The 21,409-nt window shown below is 46.4% G+C and overlaps 1 protein-coding gene across 3 annotated transcripts in view; it reads left to right on the top strand.

Moving 5' to 3' along the window:
• Window positions 2,001-21,409, top strand: part of RSBN1L (round spermatid basic protein 1 like) — a 47,449-nt gene continuing 28,040 nt past the window's right edge. For 2 of the 3 annotated variants that reach the window (XM_021384494.1, XM_021384492.1), the window contains exons 1-2: window positions 2,001-2,726; window positions 13,297-13,410. In XM_021384494.1, the coding sequence (XP_021240169.1) occupies window positions 2,150-2,726; window positions 13,297-13,410 (691 nt within the window). In that variant the 5' untranslated portion in view covers window positions 2,001-2,149. The remainder of the gene's footprint in view (window positions 2,727-13,296; window positions 13,411-21,409) is intronic. The other variant, XM_021384493.1, reaches the window with a different exon arrangement.

Below are 21,409 nucleotides of genomic sequence, written 5' to 3'. Positions count from 1 at the left end.
GTGCGGCAATTCAGAGCGTTCTGTCACGCTGCAAGGACTGAAGAAGTGATGAGGACAACACCTATTTCCCACGAGAGCAGGCGGCTGGCAGCCATGCCGCAGGAGGGCTGGGGGAATGTAAACACAGAGCCGGCGCTGGAATGTCAGGCGTCGTCTAATTTTCCTTGCTGACAAATGGGTAGGAGGTAGCAGCAGCAAACCTCCAAACATTAGTCACGCTGCACTCCAACAAGCAACAATTGCACGTAATTGGGTACTATGTCACCTTGCTCCGCCATTGGAATTTCTCAAGAAAGACCTAATAAAAACTTGGCGTACATTTACAAGCAGAACATGCTACCTGGGAAAGCACAGGAAACAACAGTCTGAGTGAAGTTTAGTAGCATACTGGAACTGTCCGCTGAAGTTTGCTGTACACTTACTAATTTCAGTGTTACTTTTTAAATACAGTTTTGGGCTACGACCCCTTCCCCCCACCAATTTAATCTTGTATGTTTTCACAGTAGTGCGTTGTGATATGATTCAGTGCATTACTTTTTAGACATCCAGCGTGTGTAATAAGTTCAGAAGTATGAAGATTTGTCTTTATTAACGGCAGTAATAGGAGCGTGCCTTCAGCCGCCGACATGTCTACCCAGCGCAATCAGTCGCAGCAATCCCCATCAGCTCGCAGTGCAGGAAAGCGATGCTGCGCTGCTGGGCGAGCTCAGCATTTCTGCGGCCGCAGTCGGCGCAGCCGTCAGAGCCCCGCGGAGCTCAGCAGACCGGAGCAGCGTCTGCCAGCCGTGCTGCCGTGTGCGCTGCCTCGGGGCCACCGGGCAATTCGGCAGCGCTGCGCGGTGGCTGGAGCGCTGTGCGTGGCCGGGTGTGCTTTGCAGGAAGGCTCCGAGGGCCCCGCCAGTTTCCTCTGGCCAAAAGCACAAGCGTTTCCTCCCGCTGAAGAACGAAGCCCTTGGGAAGTTCTTCTGTTTCTCAGCGTTTCCAAAGCTGAGAGAGTGAACATACAGTTGTATCTCATCCAAAGTGTGAGTGTATTGAATGAACTCTACACGCCGTTGAGGTGGTGTCAGTAGCAGCAGGGACTTCAGGTTTTAAAGCCTGCAAAGTTGCTACACTGCCACAGGGCACCTAAACTTGTAGAGGTACTAAAATGCAGGCAGGGGCTGTTCTCCCTGACCCGTGCAGGTGATACATTTCGGTGTGAGGGCCATGCAGCTGGGGAGGGCTATGTCTGGATTTCAGCCGTCAGCTGCTGCTGGAGCGTGTGCTGTTTCTCCAGGTTTGGCACAGCTTTCTTCCTGCCGTGCCCAGCCACGCGGCCTGAACACAGGTTCCGATGGCAGCGAGCTCTGAGCCGCCTGCAGAACAGAACGGCCCTCATAGCGGAGCTGGCGGGATGTGGGAACCAATGCTTTGAGCCGAGCACTCAACTCCATTCACCTTAGGTTGCAAAGCGCAAAAATCTCGGCAATAACCAAGATCGGTAGAGTGCCAGCGGCGAGGTTATCATACGGCGATCAGCAGCGGTGCAAATGGAAATAACGTGCAAAGCAGAAAAAAACAGCACCAACCAATCCCAAAGCTGATCTCCAGACTTTTATTTATCCTCTTATGCAGCAAATACAAAACTTGACAAAGCGATCCGATCCGGCAACAGCCCGACAGACGAAGCCTGCTCTGGGAGCTGCCCTGTTCTTTCCACTGTGTTAGGAAGGAATGTTCCCAAGGAAACCTGGGGGTACGCGCGGTCAGTTAACGCGTCCCAGCACCTCCGCCCGAGCGCGGCGGCTCCGAGGAGCGCCTCCCCGTGACGCAACCCTGCGGGCCCGGAGCCTCCGCCGCCGCCCTGCCCCGCTCGGGGCGCTCTGTGCCACAGCCGCCGGGCTGGGCTGGAACCGGGTCCCGCCCCGCCGAGCACCGCCCACCCCCGAACTGCAGCGCCCGCAGCCCCCACTCCCCAGCTACGCACTCAGCCGAGCACGCCGCCCCCAATCCCCTCAGAGCCCGCCCTCCCCTCGCCACGCGATTGGTCGATCGCGCCGTCTTTCCGGCGCCGCCTCCGCCGATTGGGCGAGGCGGGGGCGCCCCCCGTCCCTCCCGGTTCTGTCGGTTGAGGCGAGCCGAGAGTAAATAGAAGCAGGAGCGCAAAATGGCGGAGCCGCCGAGCTCTGGTCGTGGCGCGGCGTCGCCGGAGCGGGAGCCGTTCTGCGCCAGGCCGGGCCCGGACGCGAAGGCCTCCCGCGGGTCGCAGCCAGCCGCCAAGAAGCTGAAGGGAGCCGACGAGAGGGGCCTGAAGGGCGCCAAGCGCGTCAACGGCGAAGGGGGCGGCGGCGGCGGCGGCGGGAGCAGCAAGCAGCAGGCGCTGCCCGCGGCGGTGCCGAGCTACGGTAGCCCCGCGGCGTGGGGCTTCGCCGCGCTGCCGTCCGGCCCCTCCGTCAGCGCGGCCGGCTTCGCCTTCCCTTCGCCGCTGCCCCGGAAGCTGCTGCCGCCCGCCCTGCTGCTGCCGCCCGCCGCCTCTCCCTCCCCGTCCTGCGCGCAGCACCGCCACCACCGGCACCGCCCGGCTCCGGCCGGAGAGGCCGCCAAGCCCAAGAGGCCGAAGGAGAAGCGAGACAAGGAGAGGAGGAAGCACGGAGCGCTGCCCGCGCTCGGAGATGGCGGCGGCGGGGCCCTGAGCGCGGCGGGCCGGGAGGAGAACGGCGAGGTGAAGCTGCTGCTGCAGAAAGGTGGGCGCCGCGCCGGGGGCGGCTGCGGGCCGGGGAGGGGAGGGAGCGAGGCGCGGGCAGCGCCGTGCGCAGCGGGAAGCGGTCGCGGTGCCGGGCCCGACGCCGCGGCCGCCCCGCCCCTCTCCCCCCCCCGCGGCCCCGCGCTGCTCGGGGCCGGGGGGCGCGCGTCGGCCCCGTGGGAACGTGCGGCGAGGGCGCGGGAAGGCGGCGGCTGCCCGACCGCCCTCGGTGCTGTCAAAAAAGGGGGTGTGGAATTAGCTATGGCGTCAGGCAGAAGCTGCCAGAGGCCTGAGGTTTTCTTACCTATTAGGGAAGTGAGGGTGTCTGGTGATGGCCTGGAGATCTGCGAGCAGAACTGAGTTTCTGTCGTTGCTATGGAGAAGACCGCATGTTTACGAAAAACATATTTATGGAGAATTAAAAGCGGTCTCATTGATTGGGCCGTTAATTTCACGGGCCAAGTCATGGCACGTCAGAGAGCGTGCCCTTTGCGTTGAGGCACGCTGACCTGCGGCAGCTCCTGTAGCTGCTCCCAGGGCTCCTCGTGTTCTGCAGGTCGCTGGCTGGACGCTGCTGAGCGGTGCTGCAGGGCTGGGAGCGCTGGCTTGGCTCCCTCGTGAAAAAGACAAAAAATTGCCGTTCTGGATAGGATAAGACATTAGGTCTAGCTTGGAGCTGGCATGGGCCGACAGTAGGCACTTAGAAAGTGCGAGGCAGTGCAAGAATCTGTTTTTATTTCCAGTATATCCTTTCCTGTTCTCCAGTGACCTTAAACCAGATGTTGATGCTATTACATTTACATTAAAAACCAAAAAAGTCGAAACATTTGCTCCAGCAAAGTTTCTTTCAAAGGAAAGATAAATTACAGCATTTACATAGGCTGAACTTGCTTTGGTTAGGGCTTCTACATTGGGCTTCCAAGATGAGTTGAATAGGTGAAGATTAACTGTTAATATGCCATTTCTTGTCCAGCTGCGTTCTCTGCTAGTTTCCACTAGTATCTTAGTCTCTGGCTCAACTTTAGATATTCAGATTCACTTACATTTGAGATTTTGGGGTTTTTCTTTTCTTGAATTGTGTTCTTATGGTTCAGCACATTGCATGCATCTTCTGGTTGGGGTCTTGATTGCTGCTGCACCATCGGGCTTGAAGTTCATCGTTGTAATGCTTTCAGGTGTATCAGTTCTGGTATGCTTCTTTTTCCCCATTCTTATTTGAAAGATGAATTGTGAAAAATCTGTAGAAATGATTTTTATTACACACTTACTGTTGGTGAAGCCTTTCTGTTGCCCACGATAGCTGCTGAGAAACTCCCGCTGTATCTTCCTTGCCAAAATATGGAAATAATAACCATATTCACTTGGATTGCCGTGGTGTCCCACCAGTGTTACGCCACTGTGCTAATAAATCTCTGAGAACAATATTATAGTAACGGGATGAAATATTTGTGCAAGTTGCTGAAAGAAATGATGACAGTGGTGATGTCAATGGAGTCATTATTTACTCTCCCAGAAGCCTGATAGAGAACATTCTGTAGCACGGGAGGATGCTTTTTCTGACAAGCACGAGTACTTAACGTTTTAGCTGCTGTTTGTTCACAACGGATCTTTTTGGCTTTAATTTGTTTTTGGAAGCCTGAATACAGGCAACAAGCAACATTTTCCAAGGCAAGTGATCTCTTTATGGCATCATGGTCTCTAGATTTGTTTGGAGGAAGTGGTTTCTGTTGCTATAACTTAGTGACTTAGTTTAGTGCAGAACTGAAAAACTTCTTATTCTCTGAACTGTATATTTTTTTCAGAGACGGCTCTAAGAAAGTGAGGGGTGCACTGCATCCTCTGCCGAGAGCAGCCAGCCTTTTAGAAGTGGTTCCGTATTGGACTGGTAGATAAAATAATTGATAGTGTGAATAATTTACTTTCAAGAGAGGAAAGGAGGGATGGAGTTATGATGCGAGGAGAAAAATAATGACCCTGGGGAGGGAGGGAAGGCACTGAGAATGCTCACCGCAGTGGAGGATGAAGAACGATACAGTAAGGCGGGGGGGGTGGCGTGTTCTAGGAGAGGATACCAGAGGATTCCAGGGCGCAGCAGTATTTTGGAGTGAGTGAATTTAAGATCCTTCCATGAAGGAGGGAGGAATTAGCATTCAAAAGCTGTTCAAGAGGGAGGTGATTCTGATCTTGGTATGGGGCAAAAAGCACGTAGGTAGATACTGTAGAAAAGCAAGGAAGGGTAGAGGAGGAGGATGGGAGAGAGAAATGCAGGCAGCCTGCAGGTGTGATGACAGTAAGCTTTAAGGATTTTGTGTAATTAAAAAACAGAACAGCCACAAAACCAAAAGATCTGAGAGGCGTGCGTGCACAGAATACGTAGGGAGAAGGTAGGAATAAAATGTGCCCCTCTTAAATGAATGAGTTTGTAAAAGCTGTCGTATGTGCAGCTGGTAATGCTTCCTAAAAATCAGCCTAATGCAGGCAAATGCAGTCAGCTTTTTTCCGCAGTCTGTGGTTAGGCAGCCTTCTTTGCTTTCAGTGCCGTGGGAAATGAGCAGCAACATGGGTTTGACAGTACTGCTTTTTCTTAGCATTCACAATTGATAGATTTATCAGCGTCTTGCCTGCCAGAAGGAAAACTGTGCAGCTTGGGAGACTGCAGTCTAGAAGAAATAAAACTGATGGAAAAATAAGCAGGTGGAACAGGTGAGGCTTCCCTGATGGTTACGATGTTCTGAAGGAGCAAAAACTCCACTCTCCTTTGCAGCTGGAGTGTATCTGGGTTACGTGTAGATACAAGAGGTGGAGTGGAATTTTGCATTGAGCTCGGTGCTGGGAAGGCTGCTAGCGGCTGTGGGTTGGGAGGAGTTGGGCTTCTGATGAGTGAGCTCTGTGCGTACCCTTCTCTGTGGAGCAGTTACGAAGCTGGGGAGAAAAAGCTGGTAGATGGGGAAGGGCCTGCGTGTGCCTCAGAGGCAGTGAAGTTAGGGGGAGGAATGGGCAGATGTGTGCCAGGAGGCTGCTGGGGCTGCGGTATCAATGAGGCCGTACGAGGAATCGTGGTGCACGGTGATGGGGAGTGAAGGAACGTGAGGTGTGGACTTGGGAAACAGTCATTGTAGGGCTTGCAAATGGTGTGATACCCATAGCATTCTCCTCATTGTAGTGCTGATAGCACGGGATGTTGATACGGGAGGAAATGGCGAGGAGCTTGCACCTACCATTTTAACTTGCCTAAGAGAGCTGAGTGTGAGGGCTGATGTCCTTGGCATGCAGTGTGGCTGTGGGGCCGCAGAGCCTGGCTGCGAGGCACCGTTCTTTGTGCAGCAATAGGAAGGTGTTGAGCTTGGTTATGGCAGATACGGATGATGCCTTTGAAAGCTGTTTTTGTATTTCCTTCCTTGAACAAGTGTTCACTTGAAGATTTTTCTGTTTTTTTTCCTTCACTGGAAGGACGTCAAACTTGCGGAGTCACAGCCAGGCCTGCCAGCCTGTGGCTCGAGGAGATGAATGGAGCGGAGCGAGCCCTTCTGGGGTGATGGTGTGGCATGCAGAGACCTGAGAAGAGCGTTTTGCCATCTGTGTAATTTATCCTGCAAATATGGGATTGAGTCTGTTTAAAATAAGCTTAAATTTTACTTGGCCAGTCCATTTTGGGTAGTGGAATTAGAAGTTATGTAACTAGTTTTGTTTTAAAACATGGTGTGACTCTGTTGGAAATATCTGCCTTACCGGTTTATGACTGTACCAGTTCAGTTAGTTATTTAACCCATAGTCTGCTCGAGCGGTTCATGGTTGAAATAGTTTTGTTAGCAGTGCGAAGCTCAGAGGAGCCGCTCCCCACTTCATCAGCCTAAGCCTGCCTGTTTTTTTGTTTTGTTTTGTTCCAGGCTTACTGCAGGGCCCGAGCCAAATTCATCAAACATCTTCTCTGTTTTCTTGCCATTTCTGCATGCAGCTTCCCTCTCTTTCCCTCCCTCCTTCGGTTTTTTCTTCAATGATGTCTTTGCTGATAAGACTGCCTTAGTATGCAGGCAATTACAAAATGAGATTGGTATTTTTAACTTGCTGATGGGGTTTTCCCATGTGAGCGAGAAAGCAAAGCTGAGCGTAGTCTTTTAGCTCTTGCTCCCTTTTTTCCCCTCCTTCCTCCTGCCGTCTTTGAGACATAGATTGAATAGTATTTTAGATGAGCAGTTGCCAGTGATTCTTCTGATAACTTTGTAGCTTTGACTTGCATGATGCTTCTGGTATTTAAACCTGTAAAAAACAGCACTTTTCAGTCTTCTTGAGCTCAGCTTGCATCTGGTAGGAAGCTCATTTCGTAGTCCAAATTGGGTTGGAGAAAGCTTTGGATATTCTTCTGTTTCCCAGCTTTAGATCTGGGACCGTCATCTGATGAAGTAGGTTGTCTTTTTCTTCTGCTAAACATTGCTTTTTTCCGTTCACTTCTCTTTCCTTTGCCCTTTTTTTGGTACTGTCCTGTTTAACTCCAACGGCCCCATCTTTTCCCCCTGGCTCCTCTCAATTCAGCAGCCACATCCATGCTTGTGAGGCCGCCTGGGCACTCCTCTGAATTCTTTATTCCTGTCTAGATATTCCACTTAACTCTGGTTGTAGAATCACAAGTCATTTTTCTCACTTGAAACAGGAGGGCTGGGTTGAATTGTCAGACCTGAAACCCCTTTGGAGGCCTTGTCTGCAGCTGCCACGTTCTCCGCTGCTGATTTCTGATGCAACTCCCTAGTGCCTGTGCTTAAAATTGGCTGGTGTGCTGCTGCGTGCAGAAGGTCTCCTTTCAAACTGCAAAGATCAGAGGAATTGCAGAGATTAAGTTGAAACTAATTGCAAGTTTTTTTGATTCTGAAAAAGATCTTCCTTCCCTCCTGTTCGTGGAGGGGTTGGGAAAATGTGCTCAGTTGGCATGGGCGTTTCTTTAGTCATACCGTGAATTTTAAACTTGAATTACTGAATGGGATGTTTAGCAAATATTCCTTTCTTAAATAAAAAGCTGCTGTCATTTTTTTTGTCTCAGAAATATTTTAAGGGTTACTTCTTGTACGTTGAGTCAGGAGTGCATGCTGCCTGACTAAATAAAAGTGCAGGCATCAAAACTGTTAGCATAGTGACATTAAATGCAAGTAACGTTCTGCGTGCCAGGTTAACGTGAGTTCTTGAGGTTTTATTGTATGGATATTTGCATTCAAAGGAGGAGAGAGCAATGGAAAGGTGACTGAGCTACTGCCCTCCTCCTCCCCTCATTCTTTGGTTCTGGTACTGTCGGTGCTCGCCATACTGATGGTGTCCATCAGTGGTAGTTTGTAAATATTTTGCCTGATGTGCAGTGACAGCCCTTAAATCAAAGGGAGGAGGGAGAGGCAGGATACTTTGAACATAATCTCTGGCTGACTACTAATGTGGGTTACCATCTGGAAAGCTGATGCGAAGCAGCTGCGGCTTTTGGCTTCTGACAAGGTTCTGAAGCTCGTCTCTTAATGCGCAGTCGGACTTGTTCAAGCTGCAGCTTAGGTCTGAAGGTGCAAACTTCACAACGTGACAGCTACTGCTTTGTGCATAATCCAGTGCAGAGCATTTTTCACTGGCTCTCTGTGTTCTTGATTTACCTTTTTCCTCTAGAAAGCTTGCAGTAAAGAGCTGACTACATTTCTGAAGTCTGAATGGTGTCATCTGTCAACTTGTGTTTGTATTTACTGGCCATGAAATCATTGCAATCGTTGTGTGAAGGTATCTAGCTAGGAAGTGGAAAACTCCTTTTATAGCCTGAATTAAGTCGGTTAGTCGTGTCCATTCATTTAGAAGGGGAGGTGCAAGATGTCTTGATAATGGAATTTTTTCTGTCTGTATGTAGCACTTCAGGACACACTCCTGTTGCTGCATTTCAGTCATGGATATGCTGTTTCTACACCACAACCCTACCCTGGCTGTTAGAAGACAGTAGCAAAAGTTGCTCGTAGGGCACAATGTGAGCGACATTACCTGCTCCTTAGGGGTGGTCCCTGTAATGCATCCAGTGAGCCCTGAGTCAGTGTTTTGTGGAGCATTGCCTGCCTTGAGTGCCCCGTGTCACAAGGAGGTTCCTGTAGCAGAAGTAGGCGCTGGGCTAATGAGAAATGGCTGTTTGCTGTCCCTGTGACAGGACCTGGTGCTGAGCAGCGTGAAGCACCGCTCATCCACTCCTCACCCTGCGCGCTGCGTATGTTTCTGGTGACGTTAAGGCCAAGGACTCCAGCATGGCTGATGTGCTGATAAACAGCAAGTGTTAGTTCACGTCTCCAGCAGAGGAACCGGTATTTTCCCAGAGACTTGTTTCATTGCTTTTTCTTTTCTAAATTGGAATCTTCTGTGGTTTATCTTTTTCCTGTCACTTCCAGGGTGATGGATGGCAACAGGATTGTCTGCTTGCCCTCAAGGCCCTGGAACAGTAATTTTTAAGATTTGGTATTTTTTCCATTTTCCAAGCAGACAGAGCAGACTTAGTAGGATTTTTTTTATAATTTTTTAAAGTTTATTTTGATCCATTGATTTAAAAAAAAAAAAAAACGAAAGTAAAATCCTCATATTCAGTACCCGAATAATCTTTTGATTATCCTTTCCCAGAACAACTTTGTTAAAAGAGAGAGAGAGCACGTAAATCAGCTGAAATTAAACTGAATTTAGGATTGTGAAAATATCTGCCGGCATGGGAAGGGAGTTACTGATCTGTAGATATGTTAAGGTGGCTTCACTTAAAGGTAACCTACAATTTTGATGCCATTTTGACAGGGGGGGTTATAAACCTTTCTGTGATATGCTGCAGAACCTATACTGTATCGTAGGGCTCAGTTTAATCTGTTATTTAGACTTGAGCGTCTTCTTATTTATTAACGTTTTAAACTCTACTTTTTTATTATTTAAAAAACAAAAATGCCCTTTCTCCCCCAGAACAGCAACCCTGTGGGAGATGGTTCCACAGCTGTTTGGTGAGTTGTTCCAGTGACTGACTTGTGCCTTTGTTTATTTTATTCTATTTAATTTTGTTATCTTAACTTGAAGAAAAAACTGTAGTGTGATGGTTCTTGGAGTAGGGATGTTGGCTCTAGCTTCCAGTCACAGGTACCTCTGCGTGTGGTGGTCTTCCTTTATCAGTGTAAGACTTTTCTGTTAAAACTGGTTTTCCCTCTTTGAGTCAAATGATCCCTTCACCTTCCTTTGAACTCAGATGATCTCCTCATTAGTATATGAAACTTCTTAATACTCAGGAAAGCAATAAATGAATTCAGTAGTCCATCACAGCAAACACAAACTGTTCCCTGGCAGTGCTGTGACATACTGAGGTAGTAGCTGTTGGTACTTGACGTTCTCCTGTCCCAAATTGCTGCTGTCTGTTACGTTACCACCCGGGGGACTTTCTCATCATGTCACCTGCTGCAGCTCCAGCCTTTTTTTTTCTTCCCCTCACTTCTGTTTATTAGAAGTGGTACTCATGGAGGATCATTGCAGAATATCCTATGGACGCAGAAGGGTTGCTACGATCCCCTCTACCTTTTTGCTCTACAAATGAAGCAGGGCCCTAAGGTTTGGTATCAGTAGTAGCTGCTACCAGAAGATCTCTGAGCAGCTCAGTGAGAGGTTCCAAGTGCTGTTAACTTGTTCAGCAGATGAAGTTCTGTCTTACTGGTCATCAATTGTACAACATGTAGATTGTAAATTGCCTAATATTGGGTGCATTTGTCTTAAAATGGGGTCTTCTTTTAATGTTGTGAAGAGTTTTCTTGTTTCTTGGTTGAGAAGGTAGGATTTGGATTAAGCAGTGTACAGCTGCAGGGGATGGATCCTTTGTATTGGAGAAGCCAGTCAAAAGGAGGCTGTGCTGTGGTATTATGGAAACCCGCAGGGAGCTCCAGCCTGCATTGAACTCAGCTGCGCTGGGAAGCATCGTACGTTGGCAGGAGTTGGGGTGGAGACTGGAGAACTGCGCTTGTCTTTCCTTGGTAGATGCCAGATGTGTATCTTAATTGTGTGTATGGACTGTACTCTCTGTTGGGTGCTTCAGAAGTTACTGACTGCAGTATCCTTCGTGGTAAACTAAATCTTATGGGGATTTGGTTGCGTTTTGTCTCTGCGTCCCATTGGAAGCTGTGAAATAGGACATCTGTCACTGCAGAACTTGGGAGCTGTGTGTGAGTTCTGCCAGCCAGACTAGAAAACATTAACTTTCCTCTGAAGATATTTGAGCTGAAGATTCAGTTCACAGGGAGGAGACCTAACAGTTTGTACATGTATACTGGGATTCTCGATTGTTTTTCACCTGCTTCAGACTGTACCTTGGTTCTGTGGTAGTCATTTCTGCAGCAGAATTAGTTGGTTTCAAGCCTTCCTCAGCTGCCTTCAGTTCATCTACAGTCCAGGTACAGTGTGCTTGTGCCTGTTGCTGGAGGTGGTCACAGGACACTTCCGTCGTTTCTTTTGTCTGCAATTTGCTACTGTTGTCCCTGCTAATTACTTTGGGATCTGAAATTGTAGTGGAGATTCTTTTGACTGTTTTGGTTCATTCTGTGTTCTTTCACATTGCTTCTATCAAAACTGCAGGACGCCTCGGCCTGGGATGCTTGTCACACGCCTACAATAAAGGATTCTTTCAGTCTTTCTCTCATGCTCTTTCAACCAGGCTCAGCATCTGTATATGCTCTTCAGTCTCTCTTTGATTTGTAAGCAATAGAAGTCAAGTGTACCTCTTAACAGTATGCAAATACTGCAAGAAAATCTTTTTTTTTTTTTCCCATGATAATGATAATCCTGGCAGAGCTGAACACTGATGCAGGCTCCCAGTCAAGCCTGGTGTTACTGCCTCCTTGCAGAGTGAGTGTCTGCTTTCTGAGTGGTAAAATCTGTTGTATAATGTATTGCCTACTTCATACTTCCGCGTTGCAGGGATTTACAGTTTGGGGGTTTCTCTGTGTGGGGGGAGCCAATTGGAGAGCAAGATTAATGTCTGGTTCATCTGCTTCTGGGAAATACAGATTTGTGCTGCTGAGAAAAATGTCTGGGTACTGCGGTCTGCTGCACAGATGGATCTGATTTGACATCCCCTCTCACATTCCATCAGAGGGCTGGTTTTGGACATGGTCATTTCAGTTGCTTAGAACTAAGACTTCCAGACAGTTCTAAGCGTGGCTACCTTATTCCTGTTTTTTTTTTTTTTTGTGCCAGCATAGTTTCTTTTCTCGGTCTCCACTGCCTGTACTGATCTGTGCACAGGCAACAGACGTGTGTCACTTGTCATCTCTCTTGGCCTTTTATTTTCATTTGTTTTGGCTCTACCCAAAACACATTCTTCCTGGCTGCTAGGACACGGGTTCCGTAGTTTTATTAGAAAACTCTTAGAAGGAAAGGTAAGAATGCTGCAGAGTCATGGTTACAGCATTCATTGATGTAGACTACTGTCAAACCCTTGCACTTTTTAGCTATTAAGGTACTTCATAAATACTTTGGTTATATATTACAGAACTGAAGGCTTTTGTTTGGTTTTGATAAATATTTCCAGTTTGTTAGTATTGAAGATACCTGCTTCTATTTTCTATGAATGCTTGGGGTAAAGTAAATAGATTTCTTCTTATTTCCATGTGGGGTTAAGATTTTAAGCACCATACATGGTACATCAGCGTTGCCTTTCAGCTGTATTACTGACAAAGCATTCTGAAACATACCATTGTGTAGAAGCTTGAAGTGGGCTTTTCTCTTTCCCCGTGGAGGTTAAAAAACCCAGCGAACTCTGAGAAGGTACCTGGCTTACAGCCAAGAAATGAGACCTGCAGTGTTGGTTGTGATTCTAAAGTCAGTTTCAAAAGATAAGTCCTAGAAAGCATCATTTTTGTGGGTCTAGTATTCTCATATAGAAAGCATGCTTAAAGACCTTACTTTGAGTTACAAATACATGAAAATGTGGAGTGACTTGGCAATAAAGTGAATGAATTAGATCTTCTATGCAAATCCAGATTTTCTGGCAAACAGTACACTGGCATACCTTTCCATGGCACGTCTGATTCTCTTAGTTGCATCTTACTGCTGTTAACATGTTACTAGTGTGGCCTGCAGACTTGATGAAGATTTATTTTGTCAGCTGCAAACCCTTTCATATTTTGAGCTGTCTGTGAAAGCCTTAAGTTATGTGAAATTTCTAGCGTATGTGCGCATCCAGGAAAATATAAACCCCTCTCTTCTCCCATTTCTAATCTAATGCATGTAATTTGAGTTTCCAGAAATAAGAGCTGCATCCGGATGAAGAATAGGATCAGAGGGTAGTTTGAGTAAATAAAAATAGTTGTTAACTGGATGCAGTTAACGTGCTGCGTTGTTGGTTACAGTTCTAGCATAATAGAAACAAAACTGGTCCAGGTTCAATAAGCTTATGTTGAATTATGCAACAGATAAATATTAGCTTTTCATGTTATAAGTCCTGGGTTTTCCTTGTAACTCCTTTTATCCTCTTAATAGGGCTTGCATAATGCTAATGCGAAACGTGCACGCGACAAAGCTTGCTGTTCCCACTTAATCATAAAATATTTGCATTTCAGCTCAAATCAAAGAGAAAATGAAAGAAAGGGAAAAGAAGCAAAAAGAGAAGAAGAAGCACAAAATAATGAATGAAATAAAGAAAGAAAATGGAGAAATCAAGTTATTGCAGAAAGGTAGGTTAAACTGCATAGTATTTTTCTTTGCAGTATTTAAAACCTTTGTAATTGGATTGAGTGCTGAATCTTAATACTAAGTTTTTTGTTTTAACTTTAATGCCATTTTCTCAGCATAGCTGGTATAACACTTGTAATTTAAAACTTTTTAATTATAAATGCTAACTCTTGTCGACTATGTTAAGTACTGCAGTTAAAAAATAGAATTGTTGTCACAGTGCTTCTTGTGCAGTGGTTACCAAAAAACACCTGAAGGACGATATGGTCGTTGGTCTCAGCCAGCACGGGTTCATGAGGGGAAGGTCCTTAATTTCCTTTTATGACAAAGTCACCCATCTAGTTGACCAAGAGGGGCCAGTTGACGTTATCTTTTTGGATTTCAGTGAAGCTTTTGATACTGTTTCTCACAGTATCCTTCTGGACAAAACGTCCCCGTGCAGCCAAACAACAACATGATGTGATGGGTGAGCAATTGGCTGACAGGTTGCGGCAAAGGGTTGCAGTAAATGGGATTCCATCAGACTGGTGGCCACTCACTAGTGGGGCACCACAGGGCTCCATGTTAGGGCCAGTTCTTTTTAATGCTTTCATAAATGAGTTGGATATAGAACTAGAGGGTGTTTTGAGCAAGCTTCCTGACGATACTAAATTGGAATCAGTTGAGAGTGGAAAGGCCTTGCAGAGAGAAATGGTGTTTCTCTGCCTCTCTTTTTCTCAGTGATGCTGTGCTCCCACAGTCATCTCCCTGGCCCGTTGCTGGACTTACTCCAGCATGCCCATGTCTGTCTTGGGTTGCTGACCCCAGAGTTTGGTGTGGCACTCCAGCTGTGTTACACCAGTGCTCAGTAAAGTGGAAGAACTGTCTCCATCAGCCTGCTGGCAGAGCTCTTCCTAATTCTGTCCAGGAGACTGTTAACTGATGGCTTATGGTCAGCTTGTCAGTCATGAGGACCCCCAAGTCCTTTTCTGCCAGGCTACTTTCCAGCCAGTTTCTCTTCAGCCTGAATGGGAGCATGGCTTCGTTCTTCAGTGCAGAACTGTAAGCTTCACTGTGTTAACTTTGTGAGGCTTTTGTTGGCCTAATTTTCCCCAGCCTGTCAGGGTCACTCTGGCTTGGCAGCACAACGTTCTTGTTGTGCTCCCTCCTTCAAGTTCTACACTGTCCACAGACCTACTGAGGAGTGCACTTTGTCTCATCATCCCTATCATTAATGAAAGTGCTGAATAGTATTGACCCAAGGTATCAGCACCTGGAATGCTCCGGTGGCGACTGTCCTCCCGCTGTGCTGTGTGCTGCTGATCACAACCCTTCGAGCACATCAGCAAAGCCAGTTCTTGATCCACCTCCCTCTCCATTTATTGAGGTTGTGCTTCATTGTTGTGAGGGTGTTGCTTGTTTGAGTAGATCCAATATTTTTTCTGTTATTTTCGGACTCTGCTTTTGTAGTTCAAGAACAAATTCCTGACAGATTTTTCTGTTACCGTGTCTGCTGTAGGATTTCATTTACAACAAGAAATGAAACCCCCAAATCAAAACAATTTCAGTGCATTCATGTGAGGTCGTGGGCATGCAGTTGTGTAATTAGTGTGTCACAGTTCGGAGTATAAATGCAGCTCCAAGTAATTGCATTAGCAACTGACAGCTCAAAACCTGTGCCGATCAGATCTTGAGGTATCAGCTTAGACCTTGTGGAATGTTTAAGCTGGTGACTTCCTGTGAAAAGATGCAACTTGTCTTTGTCAGTGTGGAAGGAAGTTGGTGGTTGAGATACTGAGCAATGCATAACTGCCTTAACAGTGAGAACATTCAGGCTGTGTTTCTGTGCAATCCCTTCCTACCTCGTGTGCTGAGTGGCAGTAGAAATAGGGCACAGGGTAAGAACTTGCAAAGACAGCAACTCTTGTTACACAGATCTAATAAGAGACACCTAATGTGAGGGTATTGCAGCAAAAATGGTACTTCATTGTTGAAAGTTGGTTTAAAAATTGTGTGCCACAGGGGTTGCATAAGATTACCTCTGCTCGTCAGAGTTATTTGAATAACAGAATATGTTATCCTCACATAGAACAGTGCTGTAAGTGGATTAGATGCCTTGTCCATGTTTCACAGTCTCCTGATATGCATTATCAGACAAGAATCATATTTTAGGTTTCCTTTAAGAAATTGTGCAGGAGTGTTTTATAGAGGCAGTGCTTGGTTTTGCTGGTGTCCTGCAAAATGGCTCCTATTTCAGGGAAAGAAAGGAGAGCAGTCATTAGGAAGGCAGGCACATCCCCTCCACTGGGTTTATATCCTGTTCAGAACTGCAGTTCTGGATGCCTTCTGTGGGCCTCCTGAGATCTGGCTGGATGTGCTTAAATGTTCTGTGATGATTGTACAGCATTTCCTGATTACTTCTGCTGATGTAGCTTTATGTCCTTGGCTAGAGAACGAGGGCTGACGTGCTTTAAGATGCAGCTTGTATGTGTCTGTGGTCGGTACCTCTGTGACCTTCTGAAAGGTTCCTAACTCTTTGTCTAAGGATGACTTCTTCCTGGAGCAGAATTAAGCTCTAAGCCCTCTTATTCTGAGCTCAGAATTCACTGTGTGGACTTAGGAGCAAAGACAGGCTTCAGTGCCGGTCTGTGAAGACTGTTGGTTTCCTCCTTCTAGGTATTAGGTCCAGATCTTGTTCTAAAAACGTCACTCTGACTATCTGCTGAATGCTTTTATTCTTAGGTTGTGAAAGTATTGTTAGTGTTTTGATTTTTGTCTCTTTTTCTTTTGGTCTTTTGTTTGAGACTTTCCTTTAGGTGGTGGTAGTACTAGGCTGTGTAGCTTCAGACAGTTAAAGCAGGTGTCCAAGGTAAGGGTGGCTAGCTTTGGAAGAGGAAGTCAGTACTGAAGGATTGGTGCCTTTTGAGGGAGTTGCTGTCCAAGCCTGATTTTGGTGCTTAGAGCTGAATGCTGGCAGAGTTTGCTACTACTGTTTGAGAAGCTTAGGGATGTAGGCTGTTCATCTGCCTGAATTTGTGTTGCTGTTTCTGTTGAAAGCAACTTGCCCTAGTTTGGAGAAGGAGAACTCTGAAAAGGGTTATTTTTTCAGCTTCTGACTTGCTAAAGGAAACACTTGGCTCTTTCAATGAGCCTGGTGGCTTTTGTATGCAGCTAGAGCTGAATGCTTTTTTTTTTGCCGTCTTTTTGCACTAGCAGGTATGTTTTCTGCAGAACAAGACTCTGTAGTTGCTTCTTCTCTCTGTAGTCTTTTATTTGGAAGGGAGACCTGTGTTTTTTGGAAAAGAAGAAAACCTTGCACAAGCATGTTGTTAAATGTTAAGGAAATATAAGCTATTTAATTGTGCTCTTCCAAAAATCTGCGTGATTGGGGGAAAAGAACCTTCTTAAAAAACTGACAATTCCTTATAAGATATTTCACGCTGCTGTGGTGACATGGCTAAGGGCTTCTGGAGGACCTGCAGGAAGAAAAGGGGGGAAAAAAAGCTGATTTGTAAACAGTCCCATTTTTTTTCCCTTTAAAACAAAACAAAAAGCCAGCCCTATTTTCCTGATATTTGCTGTTTCTAAAAATGCAGTAGAAGAAATTGTCAGTGTGTGTCTACAAGGTTAAATGTGCTGGCTCATGGAATGTCAAAGTACAGGGAAGAGCTGAGAATAAACATCTTTATCTTGCTGGTATTAATATCTGTATGAACAAATGATTTTCGAAGGCTCTTTTTTCTTCTGGGAGGAATTACATTTAATTGTACTTTCCTATGAACCTTCTAGATTTTTTTAATAGATGGGTTTTACACAGAAGTAATTAAAAAATCTGCGTGCTTGCGACCTCCATCTGAGTCATACTGCATGCTTTTTTCCCACTTGCTATATTTGGTCTTTGTGTTCCTCTACAAATCCTCAAACTTTTACTTATTTAATGCACTCAAGTGGATGAGGAGGGGAGAGGCTGAGGTAAGAGCACCGGAGGCACAGCCCACCACAGTCTGTATGCAGCAAGCTGCCAACTTCTACCTGTAAAATAGGTGCATACAGAGCGAGACACACGTCAAATAACAGGTATGGTATGTGTGATGAGATCATCTGAGAGCAGAGCTCTCTTGTTCCCATGGGCCTCAGACTGTTTTCAGAGAGAATGCACGTGCTTACTTTGTGCTGCCAGAGGATTGCTGTTTTAAAGTTTTGTGCAGGCGTCTTTGCTTCTACTTGCCCTTTGTTCCTCCCTCTTCTTCACCTGGCTGCCTCGTTTCTCCTGCTGAAGTTGTTGCTGCCTGCGTTACTCCTGTTTAGCTAATGCCTTCACTTGGCATGGGTTGCTGAGAACCTGAGTGGATCCAGCAGTGCTGCACTGGGGTGATCCCTGCTGTCGTGCGGGGTGACACCGCTGCGGCAGCTGTCAGCTGGAGGAAGAGGGGAACTGTGCTGGCATTGAAGGAGGGGAAAAAAAATCCCTCAAAAAAACCCCACCAACCCGAGCCACACGCTGCTGCCTGTGAAGCCTGTGTGGGCTAACAGGTTCTTTGTGTAATTTCTTTGACTGGAAAATATCCCAATAATTAGTCTGACGGATGTAAGTATGAATCATAGGCAAATGATGGTAGGCTGTGGGTATAATGTGCACATGTATCACTGCAAAATAATTTTAATTTTTTAATGATTCTATTTCAAATACAAGGGATTCAAAGGCAAGATTTGTGAGAGAATTGTAGTGCTGTCACCTATGGAAAGCTCTTCCTTTGAGAGCAGTGCTTCTGCCCCCAGGATATTGCTAGTAAATTGCTTCGGTTAAGTTGCCAGATAAATCCAAGCAGACTGGATGCACACAGTGTTTGTCTTTTGCTCTGTGATTGTGTTGCATATGTGAAGTGGGTTTAATTTCTGGAGCTACTGGAGAGAGCCTGATGTAGGGCCACGAAGACTGATGGGACTGGGCACCTCTGTGAGGACAGGCTGAGGGAGCTGGGCCTGCGCAGCCTGGAGAAGAGGAGGCTTGGGGACCTCATCCGTGTCCCTAAATACCTGAAGGGAGGGTGCAAAGGGGACGGAGCCAGGCTCTTGTCCTGGCACTGGACACCAGCGATGAGACGCAGCGGGCACAAACTGAAACCCAGGTGGTGCCATCTGAACACCGGGCAGCACTGCTGTGCTGTGTGGGGGGGCTGAGCACTGGCACAGCTGCCCAGAGGCTGTGGATCTCCTCCTTGGAGATGTCCAGAAGCTGCCTGGCCGTGGCCCTGTGCACCCTGCTCTGGGTGTCTCTGCTGCGGCAGGGGTTGGGCAGAGGGACCCAAAGCTTCCTGTCAACCTCAGCCACTCTGTTTCCTGTGATTATAATTCCTATGTCATAGATTAATTAAAATACCTTTTTTCCTGGAACTGACTGAAGTCTTCAAGAGGTCTGGTGTGGGTTACTCTGCTGCCTCCTTTGAAAGTGCGCTGACTTTTTCCGTAGCAGGGTGAAGGAAGTGTGTATGCTTCCTCTGCTGCTTGAAGTCATTGACTTAAGATGATGAAATCAACACTTCCCACTCCATATTGTATTTTTAAAATCCAGATGTGAAATTGCACAAAACTGTGTCGTGATTGCCAGTGGTGGTTTTTGTTCTTATTTTGCTGTTTTAAGTGGCAGTACTTCAATCACACTCCTACTCTGTAGGACTGTGTGTTTTATTTATTTACAGGTCAGTGAAAGGGGTTCCGGCTACTCCTGTTCCTAGCTGTTTTGTTGCCTGGGGCTATGGAGCTTAAACTCACTGAAAGACAGTAATTCATCTTTCTTTGTGTGGCTCAGAGTGGGATTTCTGTGCTTACTCTTTGAAGACGCAGACCGAAGAGGTGGAGTGGAGCTGAATCTTAATTCCTGTATGTCAGTATGTTAAGTCTGAGCTGCTGTGAGAATGGCATAAGGAGTTTGAGCCGTGTGCCTGCCTGAGACTGCGGGAAGAAAGGGAAGACCGTGAGTCAGCGTGCTTCCTACGTGTCCCCCTGCTGGAGAGCAGTCGGCAGGACTTGGTAGTGCTGCAGGAGATCTTTGGATTGGTGCTGTACCAACTACTTCTGTAATGTTTTGCAGCTGCTGACAGGAGTACCTAGGCTGCTCTTGAGTTGCAGAACAAGTAGTATACCAGCAGCTGATTCATACTTTTCCTGCGTCCTAAAATGTGAAGTGAGAAGACTCAGTGTTTCTGTCGTCAAGTTCAATTGGAAAAAAATAAGGAAAAAATGGTCCCTGTTGAGGCTCTTTGATGTTTTTTCCTTTGTGTGGCCTCCCGCCTCCCACCAAGTGCTCCGCAGCTCTATTCAGTTTTGGTGACTGAGTTCTCCCAAAGCAGGGAAGTGAGAACTGACTTCAGTGGCTGCCTGCGGTTATGAATGGTTATTCCTTGCTGCTGCTGGCAGTCAGCTGGAAGGCCGTGAGGATAAAGGAGCGACTTAGCATTATTATTGATGTTTGCTGAAACTTCTGAAGTACTCCCTACCCTGCCAATAATTTTGAGGGCCGTAAGCTCAAAGTTGAATTGAATGAAATAAGAGCTTTGTGGCTTCTGCTAATGTGCAGCGTTAGATCCAGTAAGTCTGTGGACAAAGCGAAATGCTTTAGGTAACTTTGGAGTTCTTTTTTCATATAGAGCCTTGCATTTGGAAGGAATTAATCTGCAGTTACCAAAGTTGAGGCTGCTTAGTGTCATTTTAAATTGCAGACTAGTATCGTGTAATAATAATGGTGCGCTGGAATATTCATAGCATTCCAAAGTTTGGGATCTCGATCTAGTCAATAGATCTTGCGCTGCGTGTGCCAGGGATAACGTGGCACTGCAGTAAAGAAGTTTCTAAGCAACCTTGAGAGAGAAACTTGCTGTGCAGGTATTTGCGGTGGGTTAGTTTTGATTGTCTGATATTTGTGGTGCGTTAGGCCTGATTTGCATAGAGGGTGGTTAAAAATTGTCTAGAGGGAGTTGTGTTATTGCTGAGTGTATATGCATGCATGAGCAGCATGAGAAGAATGGAAATCTATATTCATTCCTTTACGAGTACAGTGCAAGTTCTGTAACTCTATAGTCATGCAGATATTGTTAGCCAAGCAATAATGCAACGTTGACATGTGACTTTCCTTGGTCTTTTGTACCCCGGTGAAGTGTGAGCTCAGTCTGCTTCTTGGCACCAGCTCAAGAGGAAAGGTTCTCTAAACATCTGCAGGTGCTGAGTTTTTCTTCCCTGTTGTTGTTTGTTCCTGGAGTCCCAAAGGAGTTCTCTGACTCAACTTAAGTAAAAGGCTTTTTTAAATTCAGATGGAGATTGTGACTTCTTTCTCATGTTTCTGAATCATACAGTGGAAAAAGTTTTTTGTTTTGTTCATAGGTGCTTGTTTGAATGCATCATGGAATACAGGGATGAGATGTCACACACTTCAAAATGTCCAAGAGCTTGATTGACGCAGATTCTTGCAGTTCTGTGTGTGTATGAATGTACACATGTTGTGATTGCTGGTGAAGACTGAAACACCTGTTCTGAAAGCTCTGGCTTGTGAGTTACTGCCTCAATAGTAATTAGCTGAGAGGGGAAATAAATGAGCTTGCATCAAGCACTGCACTTGCACTTCTTAGACCAAAGCTAGTTTGCGTATCTCAGTGGTATTGCTGAGATCTTATTTTGCCTTTTGGATTGCTTTCTTACATTTTCACCAAATTCTAGACTGCCTGCTATGAGACAGCTTCCATAGCGTCCTAGGGAGGGAGACATTGTGTGTATGCAGCTCTTCTTTCTCGCAGCATCCTTTCGCCAAGTGACACAGAAGCAGTATAGGTTTTGGAAGAAGCAGCACGTTTTGCTTTAAAGCACTTCTATATGTGCCGCAAAGGAGTGACTGAACGGGTGTGGTTCTGCTCCCCTCTACAGCTGCTGCAAAAGGAGAATAAGATGAAAGCCCTGTATTGGGCACTGCTGATAGGAATCGTGGTATTTCAGCAAACTGATTCCTCTCACTACTGAAGTCTGCAAATTCTG

This window comes from Numida meleagris, chromosome 1, assembly GCF_002078875.1.
Source record: "Numida meleagris isolate 19003 breed g44 Domestic line chromosome 1, NumMel1.0, whole genome shotgun sequence".
Classification (NCBI taxonomy): domain Eukaryota; kingdom Metazoa; phylum Chordata; class Aves; order Galliformes; family Numididae; genus Numida; species Numida meleagris.
This window is presented reverse-complemented; position numbering and strand designations above follow the sequence as displayed.